At 39.9% G+C, this 23,749-nt stretch overlaps 1 protein-coding gene across 1 annotated transcript in view; it reads left to right on the top strand.

The window, feature by feature from the left end:
• Positions 1-23,749, top strand: part of USH2A (usherin) — a 499,855-nt gene that overhangs the window by 90,127 nt on the left and 385,979 nt on the right. The window contains exons 12-14 of the mRNA XM_053912470.1: positions 1,905-2,100; positions 5,509-6,150; positions 16,997-17,180. Coding sequence (XP_053768445.1) covers positions 1,905-2,100; positions 5,509-6,150; positions 16,997-17,180 — 1,022 coding nt within the window. The remainder of the gene's footprint in view (positions 1-1,904; positions 2,101-5,508; positions 6,151-16,996; positions 17,181-23,749) is intronic.

Below are 23,749 nucleotides of genomic sequence, written 5' to 3'. Positions count from 1 at the left end.
CATTTGGTTTGCAGGGGGCAGAGGCCTGGACATCAGTCCAATCTGATCACAGTCATGTTCCGCTGCCAGTTTATGGGAATAAGTCTGGCTCCTTTTCTTGAAAGGGAGTCCTTGGCTGGGTTTCGCCTGCGGGGCGATGCAAGGCAGAGCTCTCAGTTGGCAGAAAAGAGTCTGAAGTGGAAGAAGCAGAAATTGGGGTTTGGGTGGTCATGAGAATATCAATATGCACAGAATTCTTGTGAATTTAAGGGGCGCTTTTGCCTTCTGCAGAAATCAAGTTAGGGGTACAGGCAGGCTTATGTACATTTGAAGAGGCAAGGAAGTTCCAAGTGACACATGCATTATGTTTGGATAAGACTAACAAAATATGTGTGTGGAAGATAAAGTTTGGGCACAGAATGCACTCTTACTTCTCTCTACCTTTTTCGCTCTCCCATGGTTCTGTGTAACACATATCCAGCATTAAATGCCACTTGGGTTTGCAGACCTACTCGAGCCCCTATTTGGTGTCCATGGGGCTGGGTGAGAACCGGGGTGGGGAAAACAGCCAGGTACCAGGAGGCAAGTCACTGTCCTTGCTTGTCTTCCAGGACCTACATGTACCTTTCCTACTGAGCTTCAATGATATCTGCAGCCCCATCTGGTGCATGTGTAAACCTTTATATGTCAGAGTTTTAGACATTTCCATATCCATTATTTTACATACTTAAGTGACGACTCCAGTGAGCCCTATTCCTCAGATGAGGGAAAATGTGGCAGTGAGAGATTTGTGGAAATGACTTAACTATTAGAAAGCCCTTCTCTCCATCTCTAACTGAATCCCAACCTCGTGTGGTCTTTTTGAACATCCCTGAGATGGAAGGTAGATCTGACTGTCCTTTCAGTGTGCTTTCCTACCTCTGCATGCAGAGAGTGGGCTTCGATCCAGGTGAGAGGGAACCGGGGCAAGGCATGCCATGGACTTGCTCAGACACGGGATGTCTGGATCCACAGCTCTTGTAAAAGCCCTAAGTTATCACCGAAATTCTCATATTTGCTTCCCGTCTTATATGTATGTTTCTTATGAGATGTTTTAGCTCTTAATGGTCTTTCTTTAACAAACATAGTATTATATCTATGTACACAGGAGGTCAGTATTATATATCTCGTGTATTTTCATTCCCAAAGAGCAGCTTGAAGAAGAAAAATACTCCTTTTTAGCTATTTTGCCTGACAGTGTTCTAAAGCATGTAACTGTTTCACCTTTTTTTTTTTAACCACAATATAAACTATGTAAATATACTTAATGTAATTAAGTCATGCTACAAAGGAACCATGGATATGCTGAAATATTCTTAAAAGCAGGATTGTGTAAAAAATATAATCAGGGTTAGTATTCGTGGGCAAAAATGCTTGCTGTTAACAAAGACCTTTATTTTAAACATTGTTAAAACCTTGAAGAGATACTATTATTATAGAAAGATCTTTAAATTAAGCATATTGTATGTATCACGTAAACCAAGTTTGGATGAACGAGACAGGAAATGAGAGGAACAAAACCGAGAGTTCGTGTCATAAAGACTAAATTAACTGCTGTCTCTTTTCTATTTTTGGCCTCCGCGTGACCATGGTTTGATTTCTTTATACGGTGCTTACGGTTTAATTCCACGTTTCCCTTTTAGCCATATACTGTTGACTTCCATGGGGTTTAATTTCATTCAGTTCTATATATTCACCCTGCTGAAGCTTTGCATGTTTTTGTGTCAGGAGAAAAAAAAAAAAACAACCTTATTCCCTTCTTGTCTGTTTAACACTTAAAGTTTTCTTTTTCTCCCCCCTCCCTGTCTGGTACCTAATGAGCAAGTCATCTAAAAATGGACACGTTTATCATTCTACAAAATGTTGTGTCTTTGTGTCTTGCCCAGATTGGAGGCCAGTGTGACTGTAAGAGACATGTTACTGGCAGGCGGTGCGACGCGTGCCTGAGTGGATTCTACAACCTGCGAGAGCTGGATCCCGATGGCTGCAGTCCCTGTACCTGCGATACCTCTGGGACTGTGGATGGAGATATTACCTGTCACCCAAAGTCAGGCCAGTGCAAGTGCAAAGCCAAGGTTGTTGGTATGTGTCATGCAGACGTTTACAGTCACGTCTCTATGACCATCGGGAATGAAAGCCTCTATTTGATTTCGTAACTGAGAAGTAAAGCAAGTTTCCTGGCTTAAGGCAAGCTAGAAAAGAAAAAAAAAATGGGAGAAATTAACTGTCTAAAAATGATGACGTTAATAATTCTATCAAACTTCAGCTGGAAGCTTAGTTTAACCGACCCTTTAGAAGTTTCTTTATTCTGTAGTTGCTTTAACTTGCATGGTCCCATACTAATAAGTCATAGAAAAATATAATTTGCTTACTGCATAGATGTTTCTTTTAGAAAATTAGCACTTTTTCAAAATGTTTTATACTTAATGAGTTCTAAGCAAATAATTTCCATGCTAGTTTTCTTAATAGACCAAAATAAATGGATTTTTTCAAAATATTCTGTGCTACAGGGTCCTTTGTGATAAATCTTTCCATATTTTCCTATTATATTTCTTTGAACTGTTCCTATGAAATGCAAAATAAGTCAACACAATTCTACAGATCATGTATATTGCTAGGGTTAGTTATAGAGGGCCACATAATTTTAATTTTGTAATTCAGTGCCAAGCTGATTATAATAAACAGCTACCTTCAGTGTTATTTATCATTTTTTTATACAAGACGTGCTTTTTTGTTTGTTACTCCCACAGGTATTTTTCAGAAATTAGATTTGATTATAGCAATTTATTACCTCCAACACTTTTGAGGGGAACCACGGCCACATAAGGACAAAATTTATCAAGTGCCCAAAATGTACTGTGTACATAATGCACTTTGAAATTTTGATATATGAGAATATTATGAGAGGAAAGTTTCCTGATGAAGTGAGTCTTGTATTGTAACTGAACACGTCTCAGTTCCTGTAGGAAGTTTAAAAAAGACCTTTGCCTTTCTGTTGTCATTCAAGGCCTCCATCGTTTTTCTAACATTGACCTGAACCTAGGAATAATGGAAACATGACTGGCAGTCACACACACACACACACACACACACACACACACACCCCACAAACCACACACCACACACAAATGCATACGTAGAGACACATACATACTTATGAACATTTTATTCTGCATGATATGTTCATTTTGGGGATATAACACACAAATGCTTTATCTTTGATATACGTAGATATACAAACATCACTTTATTAATTCACCTAGATAAGCATTTCATTTAATTTCATAGGAAATAATATGGGCATGAATGATGGTATGATACAAGATTTCTCTGGTTTAGAGAAAGAGTACATCAAAAATGTTAATGTCACTTGCCCTGATGCATTTCAAGCATATAAAAACTAACTTTTCAGAAAAGCTGTATGACCAATTTGTGCCGAGTAGCACACTTTTGTGTTATCTGAGCTGCTGAACGAACCCTAAGACTTGTGAATTCAATCTGTATGCGGTCCTTTGTTCTTCAGTGTGAGATACACTTTAAACTCCAAAATGTGAAAACAAAAGTTAAATGCCTTTGAAGACAATGAAATAGTTATTTCTCCACCTCAATGAAATTTTTCTTGTGATGGTCAGAGTCCAGAGTTCAAGGGAGAAAAAAGATCAAAATTGACTATTTACTTAAGAGTTTATTATCAGCCCCCTACCATTTTATCTTTTTTACTGGTTGATCCAGATGATTTTCTGCAGGAAACTAAAGTTATTTCTGCACATTCTGTATGTTTAATAAAAATATAAACTCAGCGCATATAAATATTTTTTCTTCTAATGAGATTAGCAAGCAACCTTATTCAATTTTACCTTGTTCGTAAGAAAAAACCAGAAAATACAAGTGTGTTGTATATGCTTCGGAAAACAAATTGTTAGAGTTAACAAAACTGTTAAATCTTACTAATGATTCTATCACCAGGAAAATACATTAGCGCCACTAATTTTATTAAAGTAGGTCATTCATCTAGAATAAAAAGGGAGAAGAGTGTGAATTAAATGCCAAGCGCGCTAACTCGCCTGCACTTGTTCACACCGAATGCGATGCCCTGTAGGCCTTCCTCGGTATCGTTAGGAATAGATTACCTGTCAGAAATATGTATGGCATATTCAAATAAGCGCCGCGCATATTTTTAAACCTGATATGATATGAATCCATGTAGACCAATTTTAATAGTTCAAAATGAGTCATAATTCTTGTTAACAATACAGTTATTTTTAAAATTTGCAGCAATAGTGGTCTTTTTTATTTTCCTTATTGAAATCAAATGGTATGCCTCAGGTGAGTCATTCATCACTGTTAAAGAACTTGCCTTCCATTGGAGTTCTTGGATTTTTATTCATCTAGATACATGTACATTATACATTTTCTTCCCATGTAGGCGCTGCTTTTCTACCTGTGAGTTCCTGAGTGGGTTTTTGACTGTTATTTTAGTACTAATTTTTTATTGCTACTAAAGCTTGAAACCCATGTTTCAGTGGATTTAACTGCACAGTTATTTAAATTCATGAATATGTGAAGGGTATCTAAGGGAAGTATTTTGCATCTCAACATTTACTCTTCAAGAAAACATTTTTTATTCCTTTGCCTTGTAATATACTCTTTTTGAAACTAACCTAAGTTGTCAGAGATTTAAGAAGAGGTGATAAAACATTTTTTCTCCATTTGTGCAATGTATGTAGGTATTCCTTTAACCAGAAGTAATCTAAACAGCAGAATTTATTTAGTGTTTAAAGAGGTATGTTCTGAATCATACAATATGACAAGCCGTGTGAGTGCTTTATGAGCCAAGGAGAGCATAATTTATATTAATTGAAAGTGATAAAATATGGAGTATATAAAAGCATTGAAATAAAAATTGTTCTGGATAAGTTTTATTTATATTAATTATTTAAATGTGTTATATTTAGGAATAAACATATATCCTGCTATCACCAAAATAGTTATCAGCTTAACATTTTGTCATATAGTTTTAGGGGATTCTGATTTCTAGGGATATAACTAGTATGGTAATAAGCAATTCTTCTATAGGGCTTTGAAAAATGTACTTCACTCTACTGTTCTTTTAAAAATGGGCATGCTTTGTTAACGTAAAGTAAGTAAAAATAATAGTTTTTATATAGTTATTAGTTTTAAAATAATACGTTTAACATTCATTCAAGAGGTCTAGTATGTGCAAAGACTCACATTTACATTAAGCATTGTTCTTTGCATTAAGTAATACACAAATAAAAGTTAATAAAGAAGCGTATTACAAAAATAAAGTGGCATCATCACTGAATTACGTATTGCCATCACCTTTCACTATGTGATTAGCCTGTATGGCATCACTTGTGAGGACATGCTCAACATTTGTATCTGCATTAAATGTCGGTGGAACCACTGTTTGTGCTTCTGCCGCCTACAGAGTGTGATAGAATCATTTTCACCTCTTTCCAACTGCAGGGCTCCGATGTGATCGCTGCAATTTTGGATTTAAATTCCTCCGGAGTTTTAATGATGATGGATGTGAGCCCTGCCAGTGTAACCCCTACGGCTCCGTGAACCAAGTCTGCGATCCTCTTTCGGGGCAGTGTGAGTGCAAAGCAGAAGCCAGAGGTCTTCAGTGTGACACCTGCGGAGAACACTTTTATGGCTTGGACATCACTGGTTGCAAGGCCTGCAACTGTGACACCACTGGGTCCCTCCCTGGGACAGTCTGTGACTCGGGCACCGGGCAGTGCCGCTGTAAGCCCCATGTTGGAGGCCGACAGTGTGATGGATGTTTGGAGGGGTACTTCCGCCTACAGCAAAATAATTCTTTCCTCTGCCTGCCCTGTGACTGTGATAAGATGGGGACAGTGAATGGCTCTCTGCTGTGTGACAAATCAACAGGACAGTGTCCTTGCAAATCAGGAGTAACAGGTCTTCACTGCCATCAGTGTGAGCCTCACAGGTACAATCTGACCACGGGCGATTTCCAGGGCTGCCAGAGGTGTGAGTGTGACTCCTTCGGGACATTACCTGGGACCGTTTGTGACCCAGGCAGTGGCCAGTGCCGATGTTTGCCTAATCGTCAAGGAAGAAGGTGTAATCAGTGCCAACCAGGTAAGAAAGAAATGTGCTACATTTCCAGAGCTCTGTGACTTTCCTTTCCTCATCCCAGGCCGGGTGATTCCCTTTGTTTCTCAGGTGAGACTTCTAGACAATTTAATCTCCAACAACAGTATTGAATTTATATCATTATGCAGCACAGATAAAACTGCTCAGTTTATTCAGATGATGGTGTATTTGTTTGACCCTTTAGATGAATGCCAGCCAATGACATGTCATAATTGAGACTTACTTGATATTGAATTTCTCAACTTGAACTAAATCCCCTTTTAACAACTGGAAAAAAAATCTCAGAACAGCAAGAATACACTTTATTTTCCAGGATTAGGGGGCACTTGATTTGACTATTATACAATGTCTAATAGTCAGATGCAGAACTGATTTTCTGAATAAAAAGGACCAAATATTTTTTTCTAAATTGGCTATATGTTCTGGCATCATGTAGAAACATCTAGAATTGCTTTTAAATGCCATCAATGTGGTAAAATACGCTACAGTTTTGCACTTCTGTCCCCATCTTTTCATCGGTTTCACAGCTGGAAGAAAGAGGGACCTACTGGCTTTCTCCCTGATTTGAACTCACACAACACAGTCTTTACAATCAATCCATCACGGTGGTGCAAGACCCCCACATATTTACTGGTTGTGTAACAGCTGTACTGTCCTCTGTGCCAGAATAGCCCTGAGTTACCCTAGCTGCTGACACAGACCATGATACAAATTCACAGGGACGATTCAAGGGTCGGGCAAAGTCCTGTTTTACATGACAAGGGATCCAGCTTAGCAGAATTGAGCCCTGCTTCTCAGTTGTCATTGGTCAGTGTGACAAGTAAATCCAAAAGACAAGAAGGAATTGATGAGTAGTTAATTCTTGTTGAGATGAAAGTGTCAGGAAACCATTTGGACTAGCTTAAACATGGGAGAGGCTGCAAATCTGGATGTCCCGCAAACCCCCATACAAAGCTGCGCCTTCAGGGCTCGGGACCCAGAACAAGAAAGCTTCCTTGGGGATGCACTGCATCTGGTACACATAACGCCCCTTCCTTATTGCAAAATCATAAGCGTGCAATTTGGTCACAAAACAATATCACACTCAGGCACACCATATGACATTTGAGGTGAAATGTTCAAATTAAAACTATAAATTATTACACTCATGTTATCACCCTACCAACCACACACAAGCTGGCCTTACTTCTGCCGGACCCTGTACATTAATTCATTCATCCATTCATTCCCTTGCTCCCTCCCCCTCCTCCTCTCTGCAGAAGGGCACTTCCGGCTTCGTTTTTCCTCCTAAAACTCCTGGCTATTTCTCAGTGTCTTCAATTAAACCAACCACTTACAGAAAGTGTGCAGTGTGGAAGGAATTATCTTAGCATTGTGGCAGTGCAGGTGAATGAGATAATCCTAGTTCTCAAGGTATTAAAACTCTAACAAGTTTAAAGTGATGGTCCCCATTCTGCGTCCTTTCCAAATGAGAGGACAAGTTGCCACAAACCTTTGCAGAGCAGTTCTGTGACGTCTGTGCTTAGGCAGGTAGCCACTAAGAAATGACTCTCTTAAAAATACAGTGCTCTCCCAGGTAAATCCCCAAAAGAAAGAAGCCAGAAGGAGATGGAGGAGACCATGAGTGGGAAGAAGAAGATTGGGTATGATTTTCTAGTTTTTAACTCAATTTGTACTGTTGTCAAGTTTTACATTCAGATAGTTTTAAAAATGAAATAGAATTTTCAAGGCTCACTTTGGGTTGTGGGCACACAACACAATATAGGCTCATATAATAGAAACGTACACTTGAAACCTATATCATTTTATTAATCCATGTCACTCCAATAAATTTAATTTAAAAATAGTAATTTTTTAAAAAAGGAATTTAAAGGCTTACACTATAAAATAGCTACTTCATCACTCTTGCAGAATTCTCCCTACGATCACCAGCTCCTTTAGAAGCATCTTCCGGTTTTATGAGTATTTCTACATGTATTCTTTCGCCTCAACCTTTAAAATGTAAACTATTATCTTTCTCCTTAGAAGATAAGTATTTGGCTATTTATACCCCTTCTCAGTAACCCCTTTATTTAGTTAAATCAATATTCACAGATTATTTTATTATGACTATATAAGTCTATTTCACAGATAAGTGATTTAATAGGCTTTGATTATATTTCCTTTCTTGAAAAATTTGCCTTTGCCTAGTTTTCTAGGGATCACTTCAATATTTCTAGGAATCACAACTTTCCAATAGAAATCTATCCAAGGAATCCGTCAGCCCACTCCCCCGCCCCCAGCCAACTATGTCAGTCTGCAGGGGGATTTGAACCCTTGATTTGAGCTGATAGAGGTCTTATTCTGCTACTCAGTTGTGTCCTAGGCCCTCCTCTCATAGCCATACTGAGGCTATCCTCACATGTCTGCCGTGTCTATGGCCCTGTCCCCAAACATTTTCTTTTTCTTGGGTTTATTTCTGTGCTTGCTAGAACACACTCCATTAGCTCGTGAACAAGAAGAGTACAAGGAGGGAAGTACTTTTCCTTTTCAGAATTTTGAATGTCTGAAATTATTGTTACTTTACATGTATAGCTATTTGAAATTTTAGCACTTCATAGAATCACTTTCACTCAATCGCTTTCATTATCTTCTAGTGGTGCCAATCAAACTCGTTTATTTTTTCTTCTTTACATTCTAAAAGCTTCTACCATTTCCTTATCTATCATTTTGGAAAATTTCATGATGATGTGATTTTTTTTGGTTAAATAATTTTTCTGGGAATTCATTGGGCCTTTTTATCTGTAGATCAATGTTCTTATATTCTGGGGAAACCTATAAAGCGCCTTCCTGGCAACATCGAGACCAGTGTTTGACTAAACAGCTAAACACCAAGCCTAGCCCGACTGACAGATGAAATACCAATCACAGGCCGCCTTTCAGATAACCCTGGGATTACTTCGCACTTCGTCCCTGCTCTTGTAGAGTCCAAACTCTCCCCGGTTTAACTTCTAAAGAGAAAACTTGTTTCAAAATGTAAGAGGGAGACCTTCTGGTTGGGGAAGGGCTTACCTACACTTGACCTTAGAAACCCTTGGGGCCTGTAAGTCTAACAGTTCTCTCCATAGTTTTGCAGAAACTATGGAAATCAATCAGCTTATTGTTGGCCTCTCCCTTCAGGTGTTTCTATTTTCTCTTCTGTTCTTTGGTCTCTTTTCATTTTTGCACATATCAGAGGAAAAAAAATTGCTCAATCAATTATGCATAGCTACACATGTTAGCCTGTTGTTTCCCGGGTTGTAATCTTTTCAGGACGAATCCTTGCCATTATCTTATGAGTCCTCTCTTTTTCCCACAACTTTGTCTCTTCTCTCTAAATCAATCTTGTTGATTTTACCTCCAAATATATCCAAATTCGGCTACTTCTCGACACCCTCACTTATCCATCTTGGTCCCTGCCATTATATTCTTCCTCTTGGACTATTCAAAAAGCCTCCTCAACCCTTTATCCTTCTTCAGCTGCTTCTCAACAGGCAGCCAAGGTGATACTTCTGTTCATTAGTTCCCATCAGTGTAGGTAAAAAGCACAGGTGACGTGTAATGCCCATGAACTCTCCGACCTCCTTTCCACGAGTTTTGAGACCATGTATTTCCCTTTATCCTGTGAGCCCAGTCGCCGTTTCTCAGGTAGTTCAGAGCTCCATCCCAGGCATGCAGAGCAGCAGCTCCACAGTGGGCGCTTCATGTATGTTTTCTGAATGAGGGGAACGATTTTATTTAAAAACACCTCAGCGGCATTCTCCTAGACGAGGGCGCCGTGCAGGCCTGAGGGCACTCCTTTCATTGCACCGACAGGGGGCAACGTGGTGGTTGTTCTGCCCTGCAAGGGAGGAAAGAAAAATGTAGCGTAAGCACCTCATGCATTATTTTCGGACGAAACAAGAGATTCTGCACACAGATATGTAGTGTATGGAAAGGCCAAAGTGTGTGTGTGGAGCTCGCTCTCTTTGTTTCATTTTCTTTTCTTTTTGATCCTGCATTCTTATGGCTTCAGAAACTTTGTTGAACCTATCTCTTACTGTTAAATTTACATTGAAAAGAAAAATAGAACCCTTATCCTGAGCTATCTGTATCAGAAGCAGATGCCTCAGGTAGCTGGTCCTGCAGTAGGCACCTTATCTGAAGCTTTCACGATGTGTTCATTTCTTTGAACACATCAGAAAGACCAGTCTCAGGTTACTGTGAGCTGGGGGGCCCCGGGGTGCTGTGTGTGAGCAGCGGGGCAGGGAGCGGGGAGCTGGGAGACCCCTGCCTGCCTCTTTCCTCTGTGACTGTAAATATTACCGGCCAGCACCAGAGGGCTGCACAGAGATTCTTGCCCCACTTTGTTCAAAAACATTATTAAGGAAGGTGCATGTAATGAAACCTCATGTATTATTAACCTAACCTTACTTGGATGTACAAGGAATAGGCTTAATTCAACTAAAATTTATAGGCAATTTGTTAAAGCAGCAGCATGCATTAGAAGGTACATTAGAGCCACAGTGGTTTTAATATGCCATTCAATAACTTGAACAGAGGTTAAAAATGCTGCTTAACCTCCATTAAGTATTTTTAAAATGCTTTAATTTAAAATTATTTGGAGCGTGTGTACATATATGAATGTACACATACCCGCAGTAATAAATATAGCACTAAATATGTGTCCACAGTGTGTGTGTGTGCGTGTGCGTGTTTTGCTAGTGCTGGGTGACCTCGTCCCGTTCAGCAGCAGGCACTTAGAGGCCAGGTTGAGAAAGCCAGGGAGGGTGTCATGGCCTCTTGAGCCCACGACCCACCCTTGTCCTTGAGAACCAGGGGCAGTGAGGGTTTATTGAGGCCTCTGAAGCTTTGGAATAAAGCAAAGGCTACCTTGTAATGAAAACAGCTTCATTTGACATGTTTTGTGCCTAATAGGACAATTCCTCATGCTTCCCTCTGGTATTTACTTCTGCTTTTGTTTTATGATTCCTACAGACTATTACAAAGTATCTTTGGTTTCATTAAGAGACATATCTCATTTGTTAAGTAATAAACTCAGGCACCAGAGTTGCAGGCAAGACCTGGCCAATGGAATTGGACGTAGGTGGCTGATACTTCATTAACAAATGCCGCACCAAAGTTGAGATTCAGTTAAGCCACATATCCTAATGTTGGGTGAAATGGCTTTCTAGGTTACCGTGATTTTTCATAGTGTAAGAGCCTCCTCCTTAATAAACCACTAGGAAGGAACTGGTCATAGGCAATGTGGACCATAATCTCAGGCACATCTGGGAAAAAAATCATTGGCAAGTCATTGTTTAAAGTTTAATTTAGTAAAATCCCACCTTCATAGAAAACTGCCTAATAAAAATTGCAATGATGATAATTGATAGCATTCATGGAGTGTCTATTGTTTTCCAGATCCCAGAACAGGGCTTTATCTGAAAGCCCCATTTAATATGCACAATATTTCTATGATTGAAGAGCCAGTTTTATTCCCATCGTATAGTATGGAAAATGGATTCTAATGAGGTAGAAGAGCCATTTACATATCCAGATCCACTTGCAAATCCAGAATCTGCACTCAGAAAGAGGGAAACATTTTTTCCTGAATAACTCTCTATTTGCCATAAATATTCCCTCAATGAAAATTTGAGGGTGAGTTAAAATAGACCAACTTATAAGTATTTGGAACCTTCCTCCGCCCTCAAACTAACTGCAGCCCGTTTACTGGCTTATTGCCTCAGGTCTTGGGCTATCTCATTTGTGGTGTGGAATCAAATAATAGTTATAAAATGAAACATAGCAGACTCCTGGGAGAGGCTGCAGTGATCAAGTACTAAATTGCCGAGCTGAGAGGTCTGGAAATAGGATGCTCTCCTTGGAATCAGTTGGAGAAACATTTGAGATGGTTGCAAAGGTGCAGGAGAGGGTCTGTTGAGCTACTGTTGATAACGACTGAGGCTGAGAAAAATGGGATCAAAGAATTTGAAAGTGTCTTTGTGGGTTATGGAAACATATACATATTTATGTGTTTTCTACGTGCATATCAGTCTACCATCTTCAAGGTTTACTCAGAGCGTTATTATTTAAAGTTGTTGTTATTAGAGTTGAATCTTAAAGAATATACTTACAGAGTCCTTTCATGCATATTCGCAGAAGTAGAAAAACTAGTTTTTTAAAAAATTTATATATTTTTTATTAATTTGTTTTTTAATACAATAGAGAAGTCCACTTGAATGTTTTCCTTTATACGAGTGTGTGATTATAGCCTATGTCCTCAGAACAGGATACCTAGTTTGGGGGTGACATTTTCTTTCTGAAGCTCTGTTCTATCTGTTGCCATACGAGGATCACAGTTTAAGGTTATTGTCCCTGATTCATATACTTTCCCTTCTTCGTTAGGCCATCCTCACTCTCAGAACGCACAGATTTATGTTTACCATTTCCCTTTTCATGTTAAAGAGATTACCTCATATTTTAAGGGGTAACAGGTACCCATCCATCCATCTACCTGTGCATCCATTCAGCCTGCCATCAATTTCATTCATATATTCATTTTTTGATAAATATCTATCGAGTAAATTACTATGTACTAGGGAGTATGCTGGTCTATGATATATGAACATATATATGTATATATATACACACACACATATATATTAATATTTTATGGTTTAGTAGGGAAAGCTGACGTGCAAGTAAATATACCTATGTGATAAGTGTAATATTGAAAATGCACAATATAAAGAGGTAGAAGAGGGAACAGATTATTTAATGCTTGAAGGTTGGGGGATTTGGAGGACTTCGATGAGAAAGTCATTTCTGAGCCGAATTTTACAACTAAGCAGGAGTTGGTAAGTTACACAAAGAGAATCTAGCAGTCCAGGAAGAAGAAAGCAGAGCAGAGAATTTAAAATGTATGTTTAAACTAGTTGAAAAAGAGTTCAGAAAAATCTTTTAAATAAGAGAAATTATACCTTGAAGTGAATGATATTAACTTATATTTATGCGTTTACTGATGTTTGATCAAATCTATGAATAATAATTTTAGCATTATTTTTCTATAAGATGACCAAATGAAGGAAAATTATTACTGTCTGTATTTGAAGATTAGCATTGTCTGCTATACTTTATTCTGAAAACATTGATTGGTAAAAACCATTGCTAAGATACTCTTTTGTTACCCAGTATGGCCGAGCCACAAATCCCTCCCTAGGCTCTTCTCTTAGTATTATGTCCATTCCTCTGGCTTAGCTGAGAGTCGTTTCTTCTAAATGGCTTATAATTAGTGCTTAGCCTCAGCTCTGCCCTCCTTTCCTGAATAAGGCCTAGAGGTTAAACTTGTTTTCTTTCTCCCATTTCAAGACCTTGGTAAAACCTAGTTGTTCATAGTCCTCGGGAGGGACATTGCTAGGAAATGGGCTCTTCTTTTATGCCCAAGACAGGTACTGTGTTGTGCAAATAGCCACTATAGGAGATAATACCAACTGCCTTGCTAATAACTTTGAACTCTAAGGATTCTATAAACCTTCTCCAAGATAAAGCAATGCTGTTTTATGATACGGGGGCCTTTTTGCTTTAGCTGCAAAACCCATTGTTTTCCACATGGGACTTATCTTGCTCGGGACCAGGGGTTAGCGGCCAATAAAACTGGGGACAATAATACACTTGAGTGGGCTGATTTGTGCCATGGACGTGTGAACTCTCGGCACTACATAAGGTAAGGTAATGGTATTGTCCCGATCACTGTGCCTAATTTAAATGCGTGGCACAAAATCATTCATGGAAAGAAATCTCAAAAAAGATCCATGAAAATGATGCAGACACAAAGATGGGGAACACCAAGTGGAGGTCATGGACGGAGATCAGAACTGCATTGAGTTAAAGAAATGAAATTGAGGTCAGTTATTTTGAAGCTGCACTCAGGAGTTGAAGCTTAAGGAGGAGGGAAGGGAAATGTTTTCTATAGTTGGAAGTCATCAAAGGAGAGGTAATGGTCTAGAATTAGGCACATTCAGGTAAGGCAAGAAGTAATCATTGAACAGGAAGGTACCTGAGTCATCCTAATTAGAACTGCTTAAAAATAGGACAACTAAAATACTGGTGAGATTAACTTTTATTATCGTGCTCCTGAGGGGCGAAGGGAAATTAACCCCAAGACAAATTCCATGTAATCTTTTCCTTGAAGCTCTACCTCTAGGTTGCCACCCCCCTAGGTGTTTTATTCCCATTTTGTTCTTCTCTGCTTATAGCTCTCTCTTTGTCTATGGCATCCGTGATTCTCCTAAACTTGGGTAACCCAGTCTTCTGCACCGAAGCGTACCCTCCTTGTTCTTACAGATTTATCTAATAAATCATTTCTTGTAAAAATCATCCTTAATTGTTCTAGAATTCTCTGTGGCTCAAAGCTATTGCAATAAGTCTAAATTAATTCTGCTCCTAAGTATCTGTGCTAATGTGTAATTTATCCAAATTGGAGAGCTGTTAGTCCATTCATGATGCTATCATGGATTTAAAGGCCTAGGTATCTTCACAAGAAGAAAAACACAAAGAATCACAGCCGCAGTGATCTTGAATCCAAAATAGAAGTCTTCTAAATTTGTGACTAGGAGCAGCACATCCTGAGTCAGTTGTGAGCATATACATTAATCGGCACAGCCATGCACTATTATTTCTGGAAACACCTATAAGGCAAATTGCTGTCAGTGGATGCAGAAAAGCAAAGGATGTAATCTAGTTTGTAAGTCACAGTAAAAATAACAGCATTAGTTCTTCCCAACTGAATGGCACAGATTCTGAGCTTCCTTTTATTTTTTTAAAATTCTTATTGAATACAGTGTTTTCTATCTTACTACTCCTGAAGCTTTCTAAGAGAGAACACGCAGGGCTGTGAAAACATGGCTTGTTTTCGATGAAAACCTCAAGTGAGCTTCACAGCGTCACCGTGACCTTCTGCTTCTCCCTGAAGAATGTGGATTTACTTAGCTCTCATTCTCTTTCTCCCTTTCAGTGTCACTGATAATTTATATCCTTAAATGCATGACCACAACAATTGTACAGTTCAGTTTCACCTGCCAGAGCTTCATTCCCTGATCCCCATTTTTCCCCTCTGCAATCCCTCTCCCCATTTTTCCATTAAAACTTCTTAACATCATGCATGTGGGCTTGTGCATGCATGTATACTTACACATAGACATGTGCAAACACACCTGAAAACACCAGGGGCAGTTTCTCTCTCATTTGCCTGCTCCATTGTTCAAATGTCCAAATCCTTTTTAATTTTATAACTGTTGACTTCCCACCTTCTCGGTCTAAGAAATTGGAAGAAACTTGAAAATATTTTTAATCATATTTTTCTTTCTTTCTTTTTGCTATAATAAAAATGGGTTAATACTTAATCTAAATTCTGTGGGGATTAATTAGGTACTCGTGGGACTCAATGCCTGTTTAATTTGGTACAGTTTTGTGACGAGCACTGTACTAGATGCTGGGGAGTTAGTGATGAAGTCAACAGATGAGGTTTCTGCCTTCATGGAGGTTACAGTCTAGTGGAAATGAGGATTATAATTTTCATGAGATTCGAAAGGAAAGCAGCACCTGCTATGAAAGTGCAATGGGCCTGCCTAAGCTGGCCTGGGCCACCTTATTCAAGGAAGTCACAAGCTCTGCTGTGTGTAGGAGTGTCATTTCAGCAGACAGAATCACCAGGAAAAGGCCTTCAGGTATCAAGAAGGGAAATAAATATGGAGCAGACCGAGTTGGCGATGAGTAGTGAACTGAAGGTAGAGAGAGAGGTAGGACCTGAATGGAGGATTAAGGCTGTGTGTGGGGGGTCGATTTTTCCCCCTAAAGATATAAGAAGTCATCAAATAATTTTAAATCGAGGAATGAGGTGTTGAAATTGGACTCTGAAAAAGAGTGTTGCGGTACTCTGTGAAGGATAGATTGAGGGGAACAGGAAGGACACCATGGGATGAGACAGACTCTGGTTAAGTGCCTGAGTTCGAATCTGAAGTCTGCTGTTTGTTAACTTGATCATTTTGTGAGAGTTTGTTAACCTTTCTAACCTGCAGTTTTCTAACTTATATAGCAGATGTAATAATAATACCTGCATTATTAGAACTGCTGAGAGAACTAAGTGAGATAATGAATATAAAGCCCTTACTATCGCCTCTGGTGTATCATGTAAACTTAGTGGTGACTTTAACTAAGGTGGCAGCCAGCTTGGAAAGTAGGTACGATTTCTTAGAAGACAGTACCTGTGACTTGGTAATTCATTATGAAGAGCGGGGGGAAGTGAAGGGCTGAAGAGTTGCCAGTTTTAGCAAAATGCAGGATGCTCATTTAAATTTGAATTTCAGGTATTTTTCAATAGAAGCAAATATCTGATGGGGCATACTTTTACTGAACAAATCATTGTCTATTAGAAATTCAAATTTAACAGGGCATCCTGTATTTTAGCTGGCCACCCTGGCAAAGTTGTGTCGGGTTCTGGACTGGGCATCTGAAGATGTGGTGCCGCCTTGTGTTGGCGTGGAGATGGTTAGAGGAAGACCAGGTGTTTGTGCAGAGATCACGAAGTATGTTGTAAACGCACTGCAAGTCCAGGTGCCCGGGAGACACTAGGTACAATGCAAATTAATTGACTCAGCCTTTTGATGGTGATATCTGACACCCTAGGCAAGAACATCCATAAGCACATTTGTCGTGGGAATTAGTTTAGTGCCTCCACAATGTGTTCTGTGTTTTGATGTAATCCAAAGACCATCTTTTCAAGAGAAGACTGGACAGGAAGTACGTATTCAGTCTTTTCGTTGTTTTATTCCAGGTCTGTATGTCTCCCCAGGCAATGCCACTGGCTGCCTGCCCTGTTCCTGCCACACAGCTGGCGCAGTCGGCCACATCTGTAACAGCCGGACGGGTCAGTGCACTTGCCAAGATAATTCCACTGCTGGGCCCCGTTGTGACCGCTGCCGGGACCTGTACTTCAGGTTCGATCCTCAGACTGGAAGGTAAATGTTTATAAGAGTTAATAATTAAACACTTTTATTTAATTATATTTGCAATGACTTTAAAAATTTCTTTCTTTCTTTTTTTTTTTTTAAACCAATGGTGACTTTTTTTTGCAGTATCTGTTGTAAAATGCTGTAATTTTGTCCTCCTTAGTTGGTTGGTATATTTTGACTCTTTGATGTCTACTTTTATTAAACATAATGGAAATCTTTGAGGATTTCCTAAAGTTCCAATGTATAGGTTGCTAAATGTTGATAGGCCTACTCAAATATTTATTTGGGCCCAGGGTTGAGAGCTGATAAAATCCTGATAAAATCCTTTCCCCTCAAAGAACTGACAGTTTGGCTGTGGAGAAAGGCAGGTAAAGAAATATCCCTAGAAGAACACACACACACACACACACACACACACAATGTAAGGGCTAGGATAGGTAATATATGTATATCTATGTTTTGTTTTGGATGGCCCCCAAATTTATTGCTTATTTATTGATTTACTGCATCCATTTATGTTACCCTTACCTTTCTTATTTAGGCTTAAAGATGGACAGATAAGAAACCTATCTTTGCATTCAGTGATATGGTTTCCCCCCAGTGTATGAAGTACATCTGAAATGAAATTAACCACTTTTCAAAGTTGTCTTCTTTAATGTTCTACTCATTTCCTCTATATCGATGGGCATTTACTTTCATGCATTTGTGTTCATTGCTGTGTTTTTTAAAGATTTTATTTATCTTTGAGGGAGACAAAGGAGGGAAAAAGAGAGGGAGAGAAACACTGATGTGAGAGAGAAACATTTATTGGTTGCCTCTCATACATACCGCAACAAGGACTGAACCTGCAACCCAGGCATGTGCCCTGACTGGTAATTGACCCGGCAACCTTTTGCTTTGAGGGACGACACCCAACCAGCTGGCCACACTGGCCAGGACCATTGCTGCATTTTTGAAGATGAGCTGGAATGCCAATTGCATGAGGGTTTTTTTGTTGTTGTTTTTTCCTGGTTAGATTATCAATTTGTCTAGTGTTGGGACTATATCCATTAATTCTTCAGTGTTCTTGTCTCCAAGCAAATAGTATTTTGTTCCTTATAAACCATACAAAATCTGTTTCTCAGCGTGTCTCTCTGTGTGTATATACTTATAATGATCACTGCTAATTCCTCAAGGAGTTGGGATGATCGGGCTCTTTCAGCACACTGTCCCCCTGCTGCCTGCCTTCGGCCCCCCACTCTTCATTAACACCCCGATCAGAGTGTGGACAGGGCGACTGGTTAAGTTATTGAGGAAGAACTCAAACAAGTTTATTTGGCCTTCTACTAACATTCAGTGTGATTTAAAAAATTTCACCATGATACTTAAAATATTTAGTAAAATAATTTTTTGTTTTATTACATTTCTTTTTTTAATGCATGATGCGTGACTTCTGTTGCCATTTGCATAAGGCTCTGTTAGTCTGAGAGCATCACTATGCTCTTTTTCTTCTGTGCACAGGCTGCAGGAAGGGTAGGGATTCACTGGACTAGCAACACCCAAAGCAGGCTGCTGTCTCTGGTCTCGCGCATGTACAAAGTTGACTTTTCATTGGGGCTGGAGCCTTCGTGATTTCTTCACTGATTGCTCTCCCTGGGTACCTCTGACCTACAGTTTTGGTGTAGTCAGAGGCCTCTCTGCCAGTTTGTTGCTAAATAATTTTGCAGCCCATAGGAATCTCAGTATTTTCTCTACTCAGCACCCTTTAGATGTGTGGGTCGCCATTTGTACAGGCATTGAGACAATGCCACCCTGTCTCTCTTCCTTGTGGTGCTCATCTGGTTATGAGAAATACCCATTGCTCCTTGCTCTGCACCATACTGTTTTCATTACTATAGTTTTATGATATATTTTGAAACCAAGAAGTGTGATGCCTCTAGTTTTGTTCTTTTTGTTGAACCTGTGCTTTGCAATTTAAAACATTTCTAGCACTTTCTGTAAGTTATAAAAGACCAGAAAAGCCATATAACTGACTCACCTTATATCCAAGTGTCAGGCAGGGGGATATTGCCTCATGCTGTGTAGTTAAAGGATCAGTGAAAGATGGAAGTAAAATTAATTTATGGTTGCTTCTAATGAGTCATGTTTTTTTCACTGTAACAATTGCTTTATTGTCCTCCCTGTTTCTTGCAATTATCTCTTCTTTGGCTCCCAAGATCTTACTCCTGTGATTTTTTTTCGCTCTCTTTTGTTGATTACTCCTCTTTGCTTTCCCCCTTCAATGTGCATATCTAGATCTGTGATTTCACTCAGTACATACATGTTAGTGACTCCCACATATGTCGTTATCCATTCAGATCTCTACCATAGCTAATGCTAGCTGTCCTCTGAGTTTTCAACTTAAATGTCCCTCATGCCTCCCATTCTTTTTTTAAATTCTTTTTATTTTCAAATTATATCTAATATGATTTTTAAAAATTTAGTGGGGTGACATTGGTTAATAAAATTATATAGGTTTCAGTTAATAGAGCCAAAACTAATTTTTTTCATGACTTTTCTGACCTCCCACAAAAATAAAAATAAAACTCATGCCATCCCATGCTGTTATGATCTTGGTAAAAAGGAATACAAATGTTAAAATATCTATTCCAGGCCACCACGCCCACTTGTGAGGGGGGCTCAGGATGCTCTGTGAGTGGTCAGCACTGGCTCTGGTACTGAACACAGGCAGCCACTGGAGAGAGCCGCCATATACAAAGTAGCTTCTGTGAAAGAATAAAGCCTCCCATGGCCATAGGGGCCCCTCAAAGTCAGGAGGACTTGTCCCTTGTTAAATCGATCCTATGGAATGGCTGTGTCTTGAGCTGACCCTTCTCCCATGCTGATGGATTCTCCTTCCACTTGAACATGAGTGATCATCAGAGAAGAAATCCTCTAGCCCAGAAAGTCACAGGGAGAGAGATTCCAAAACGTGACCCTGGGAATGGCTTGAGTTTATAGTTTTGCTCCTCAGAGAGAAGAGATAAAAATGGGCTTTATTCTTTTTATGTTGTCCATTCCTTTCCTACATGGTATTGAAGTCTCTTTGTTGACTTCTGGTTGCAACTGTGAATATACACTAACAATGTCTGTTCTGCGAATGTGTACAGTGATGGCTAAAATGTATGGGATTCCATCTAGTATGAGGAATTTTTGTTTCCCGAAGAGAGAAACTCATTTATTGTCTAAATGGTGTACAGACATCAGTATCGGAAAATAATCACGGATGCCCTGATGTTAAACTTTTGTCGAAGTGCGAGAAAATAAGCTAAAATCAATGAAATGCACCTTGAATCAGGCTTCATGGTAGGGGCTTACAAGTATAAATTTACTTCATTAGTTTCCAAACTTCTAGAGTAGATTTTAAGTATTTTATTGTTAAGCAAGGAGAAAACACAAGTGTCACGGTATCTCTTCACTGATTTGGAAAACAAATTGACATTCTCTTCTGTTTTTTCCACTTATATTTCCAGAGGTGTCTTATTTACCCCCTCCATGAAGAACACTCATATCCCTTCCCCTTCTCCACGTTCTCTTACGTCTCTTGTACTTATCAAATATTTTTTTATACTCTCAAGGGCAAAATAAGCAAAGTAAAGCAGGCTCTGCCCCTAAACTACAGCAATAACAATAAAAAGGCCCAGACCCAATGATAACAAGCTGGAAAATCACCCCCTGTTCCCACCCCAGTGGTTCATTCTTCAAAAGTTCCCGCTCACGAGAAAAGGGGACATGCATTCGAAAAAGCAGATCCAAGTACAAAAATCACTTCATTTACCGCTGACACATAAAGTGAACATGATTTAATCAGTATCGGAAACAATGTGGTAAAAAAAAAAAAAGTCTGCCCACTAGAAAATCAATAAAGCAAAAAAAAGTATATTGCATTTGTCTAAAACAAAAACAATGAGAGAAAATGGGCCACATTCGCCTTGTCCCCGTAGGTAATTAACACCCACAGGTGACAGTACAGTCCTGGGCTCTGTCCTCCAGTTGACCGACACTGGGATTCCTCCTCCCCACACCCCTAGGGCCGCTCCAGTGTCTCCGGAACGCCCACACATTGCAGCCCCCGAAGGTTTCCCCCGAAGGACTTCTCTCTACATTCATTAGTTGTACTTTGTCTTTTTCTGAGCCTCCAAGGGCCAGCTGTAGCACTCCTTGTCTCTTACCAGCTGACATACACTGAACTGTGATTTTCCTCGAATAGTGGGGAGTCGGGGTCTAGGTTGGCTGCGCCACCTAAGGCCTCAGACTTCTAAAACATACAACAAATGAGAATGTTTCTGTGACCAGATTCGTTTTGGTTTTACTACAAACTTTCACCATTTCAATACTAGCTTAGCCATTGGGTCTGTAATCTTTTCACGTGCATGTTTCCGACCGATGTCAATCGGTCTTTTCTCTAAGACACAGGTTGATGACTTCACAAGGAAGCAGATAACTTGTGTGTCAGCTTCCTTCCTTTCCTGGCAGGATCATGAAACAATTTAGGTGCGTTCCCCACAGGTTCGTGCACCCCAGTGGTTCTTCGGGTGGCATGCTATTATCTAGGTGATGGGCACGCCCTGGCTGGTGGTGGCAGAGACCCCAGAAAGACAGCAGAAGCACGCAGGGACACTCGAGGCCTCTGCTCGGCACTGCCACCGTGTTATTTTTGCCTATGCCATTGGCCAAAGCAAGTCACAGGTCATGTGAGTGTGGCTTCCAGCTTAAACAAAGAGGATCGCTAAACCCCGAATTCCTTTCCTATAATTCTGATTCCAGTTCCAAGGGCATCCAGGTGCTGTTAATAGAATGTGACGAAAGGAATACTAAGAACCTCGATATTAGAAATGAAATGCTGTGTGATCTTAGCCAGGGGAAAACCAAAGTGATTGAGGGCACTCCAGTACTCACGGGACCTGTCCAAGAGGACTCAGCTGAGACTTCCTCTGGCCTTAGGGAGTGGCCTTACAGAAGAGGGCCAATGCTGGAAGCAAAGTGGCCTCTTCCTTGGAGGAGAGGTTAGCCAGGGAGATGGCTATGCCAATCAAAAAGGACTCCAAACAGCTAAATTGTCATTTATTCAACAAATTTTATTGAACCCTTATAGTGTGCTAGTCTTTGTGCTAGGGGTGGAAGAAAAGTCTTTGTCCAATTTCTCCAATTTTCCTTGAAGCTTCTTTCTATTCTATTCATTAATAATTGTTAATAATTTTTCTCTAGATTCTCTCAGTAATTGAGGTCTCTTCCTCCTTTCCTTATTATATTGAGTGGTATCTCCATCATCCACCTGTCAGCAAATTAGAAAACTGGAGTAACTCCAGGCCCTTGTTTGCTTCTCTTTTCCATTTGCCAACCTCATCCTGGTGATTTTATACCATTTCTTAGATCAAACCCCTCCCTCTCCATTGCCCCTCACCACTGTCTCAAATGTCCCTCATTTAGCAATATCTTCTCTCTCTTCACCTTTCCAGCTCAAGCTGTCACTGCTCACCCCCTGTTCTGAATCCGTATCCAAGACTCTTGAATTGCTTCTAATTCGACACCCTCTCCTTTTGTCTATTTTCTATTTTGTCCCGCCCCATTTGCCTGGTTTGTTCCTATTTTAATAAACAGTGCAAACATCTCCATGATTCCTTCTTCATCCTCCATCCCCTGTCCCCTCCCTTGCCCCCACACTAGATAGCATCCCTTTTTCTGTGCCCTCGAAGAGCCTATGTACATCTTTATTAATATGCTTTTTGCCCTGGCTGGTGTGGCTCAGTGAATTGAGCCACACCTGTGAACCAAAGGGTCACCAGTTAGATTCCCAGTCAAGGCACATGCCTGGGTTGCGGACCAAGTCCCCAGTAGGGGGTGAGTGAGAGGTAACCACACATTGATGCTTCTCTCCCTCTACTTCTCCCTCCCTTCCCCTCTCCCCCAAAACAAACAAATAAAATCTTTAAAAATACTCTTTTTAAAAAATTTTTTATCTTACTAGACTCTGAGCTCCTTGAGGACAGGGCTGACTCTGTGTCTTACTCATCTTTATGTCTCCAGTGTTACTCCAGTCCTGGAACATAGTTGACCCTCTATGGTTTTTTTTGTGTTATTCAATACATTTAAATCAATTTGGCGCTACCCGGGAGTTCAGGCCCCAGACAGAGAGAAGAGTCCGGACAGCGATGCCAGTAAAGTGATCTATATCCCGGCTTGTATCTCTGGGCTTCCTAAAGTAGCTCTTCCTCAGACGATGGAGTCCCTGACAATGCAACGCATTACTGAGACACGCTCCCTTCATTAATAGTGATGTTTCTGTAAGAGCAGGAAGGAGGGCGACTCTTTCTCTTATTGTTTGTTCAACGAGAAGAGGCTCCCTGGAAAGTGAAATGGATGAGATTTGAGATTTAAGAGACAGAGGCCAATTAACTTCTTTTCCATTGTGTCCAGTGACAACGGAGGCCCAGTCAGAACTAGTGTAAGCCGCCTGTGTGTGGAGATTAGCGATGCTTCCCTTCTGTTTTGTTTACCATAATGAACTGGTCAATAAACATCACAAATTGTTTATCTATATACATCTTGACAGATTA

The sequence above is a fragment of the Desmodus rotundus genome, chromosome 10 (assembly GCF_022682495.2).
Source record: "Desmodus rotundus isolate HL8 chromosome 10, HLdesRot8A.1, whole genome shotgun sequence".
NCBI classification, from domain to species: Eukaryota; Metazoa; Chordata; class Mammalia; order Chiroptera; family Phyllostomidae; genus Desmodus; species Desmodus rotundus.
The sequence above is the reverse complement of the archived record's forward strand: the minus strand, read 5'-3'. Positions and strand labels throughout refer to the sequence as shown.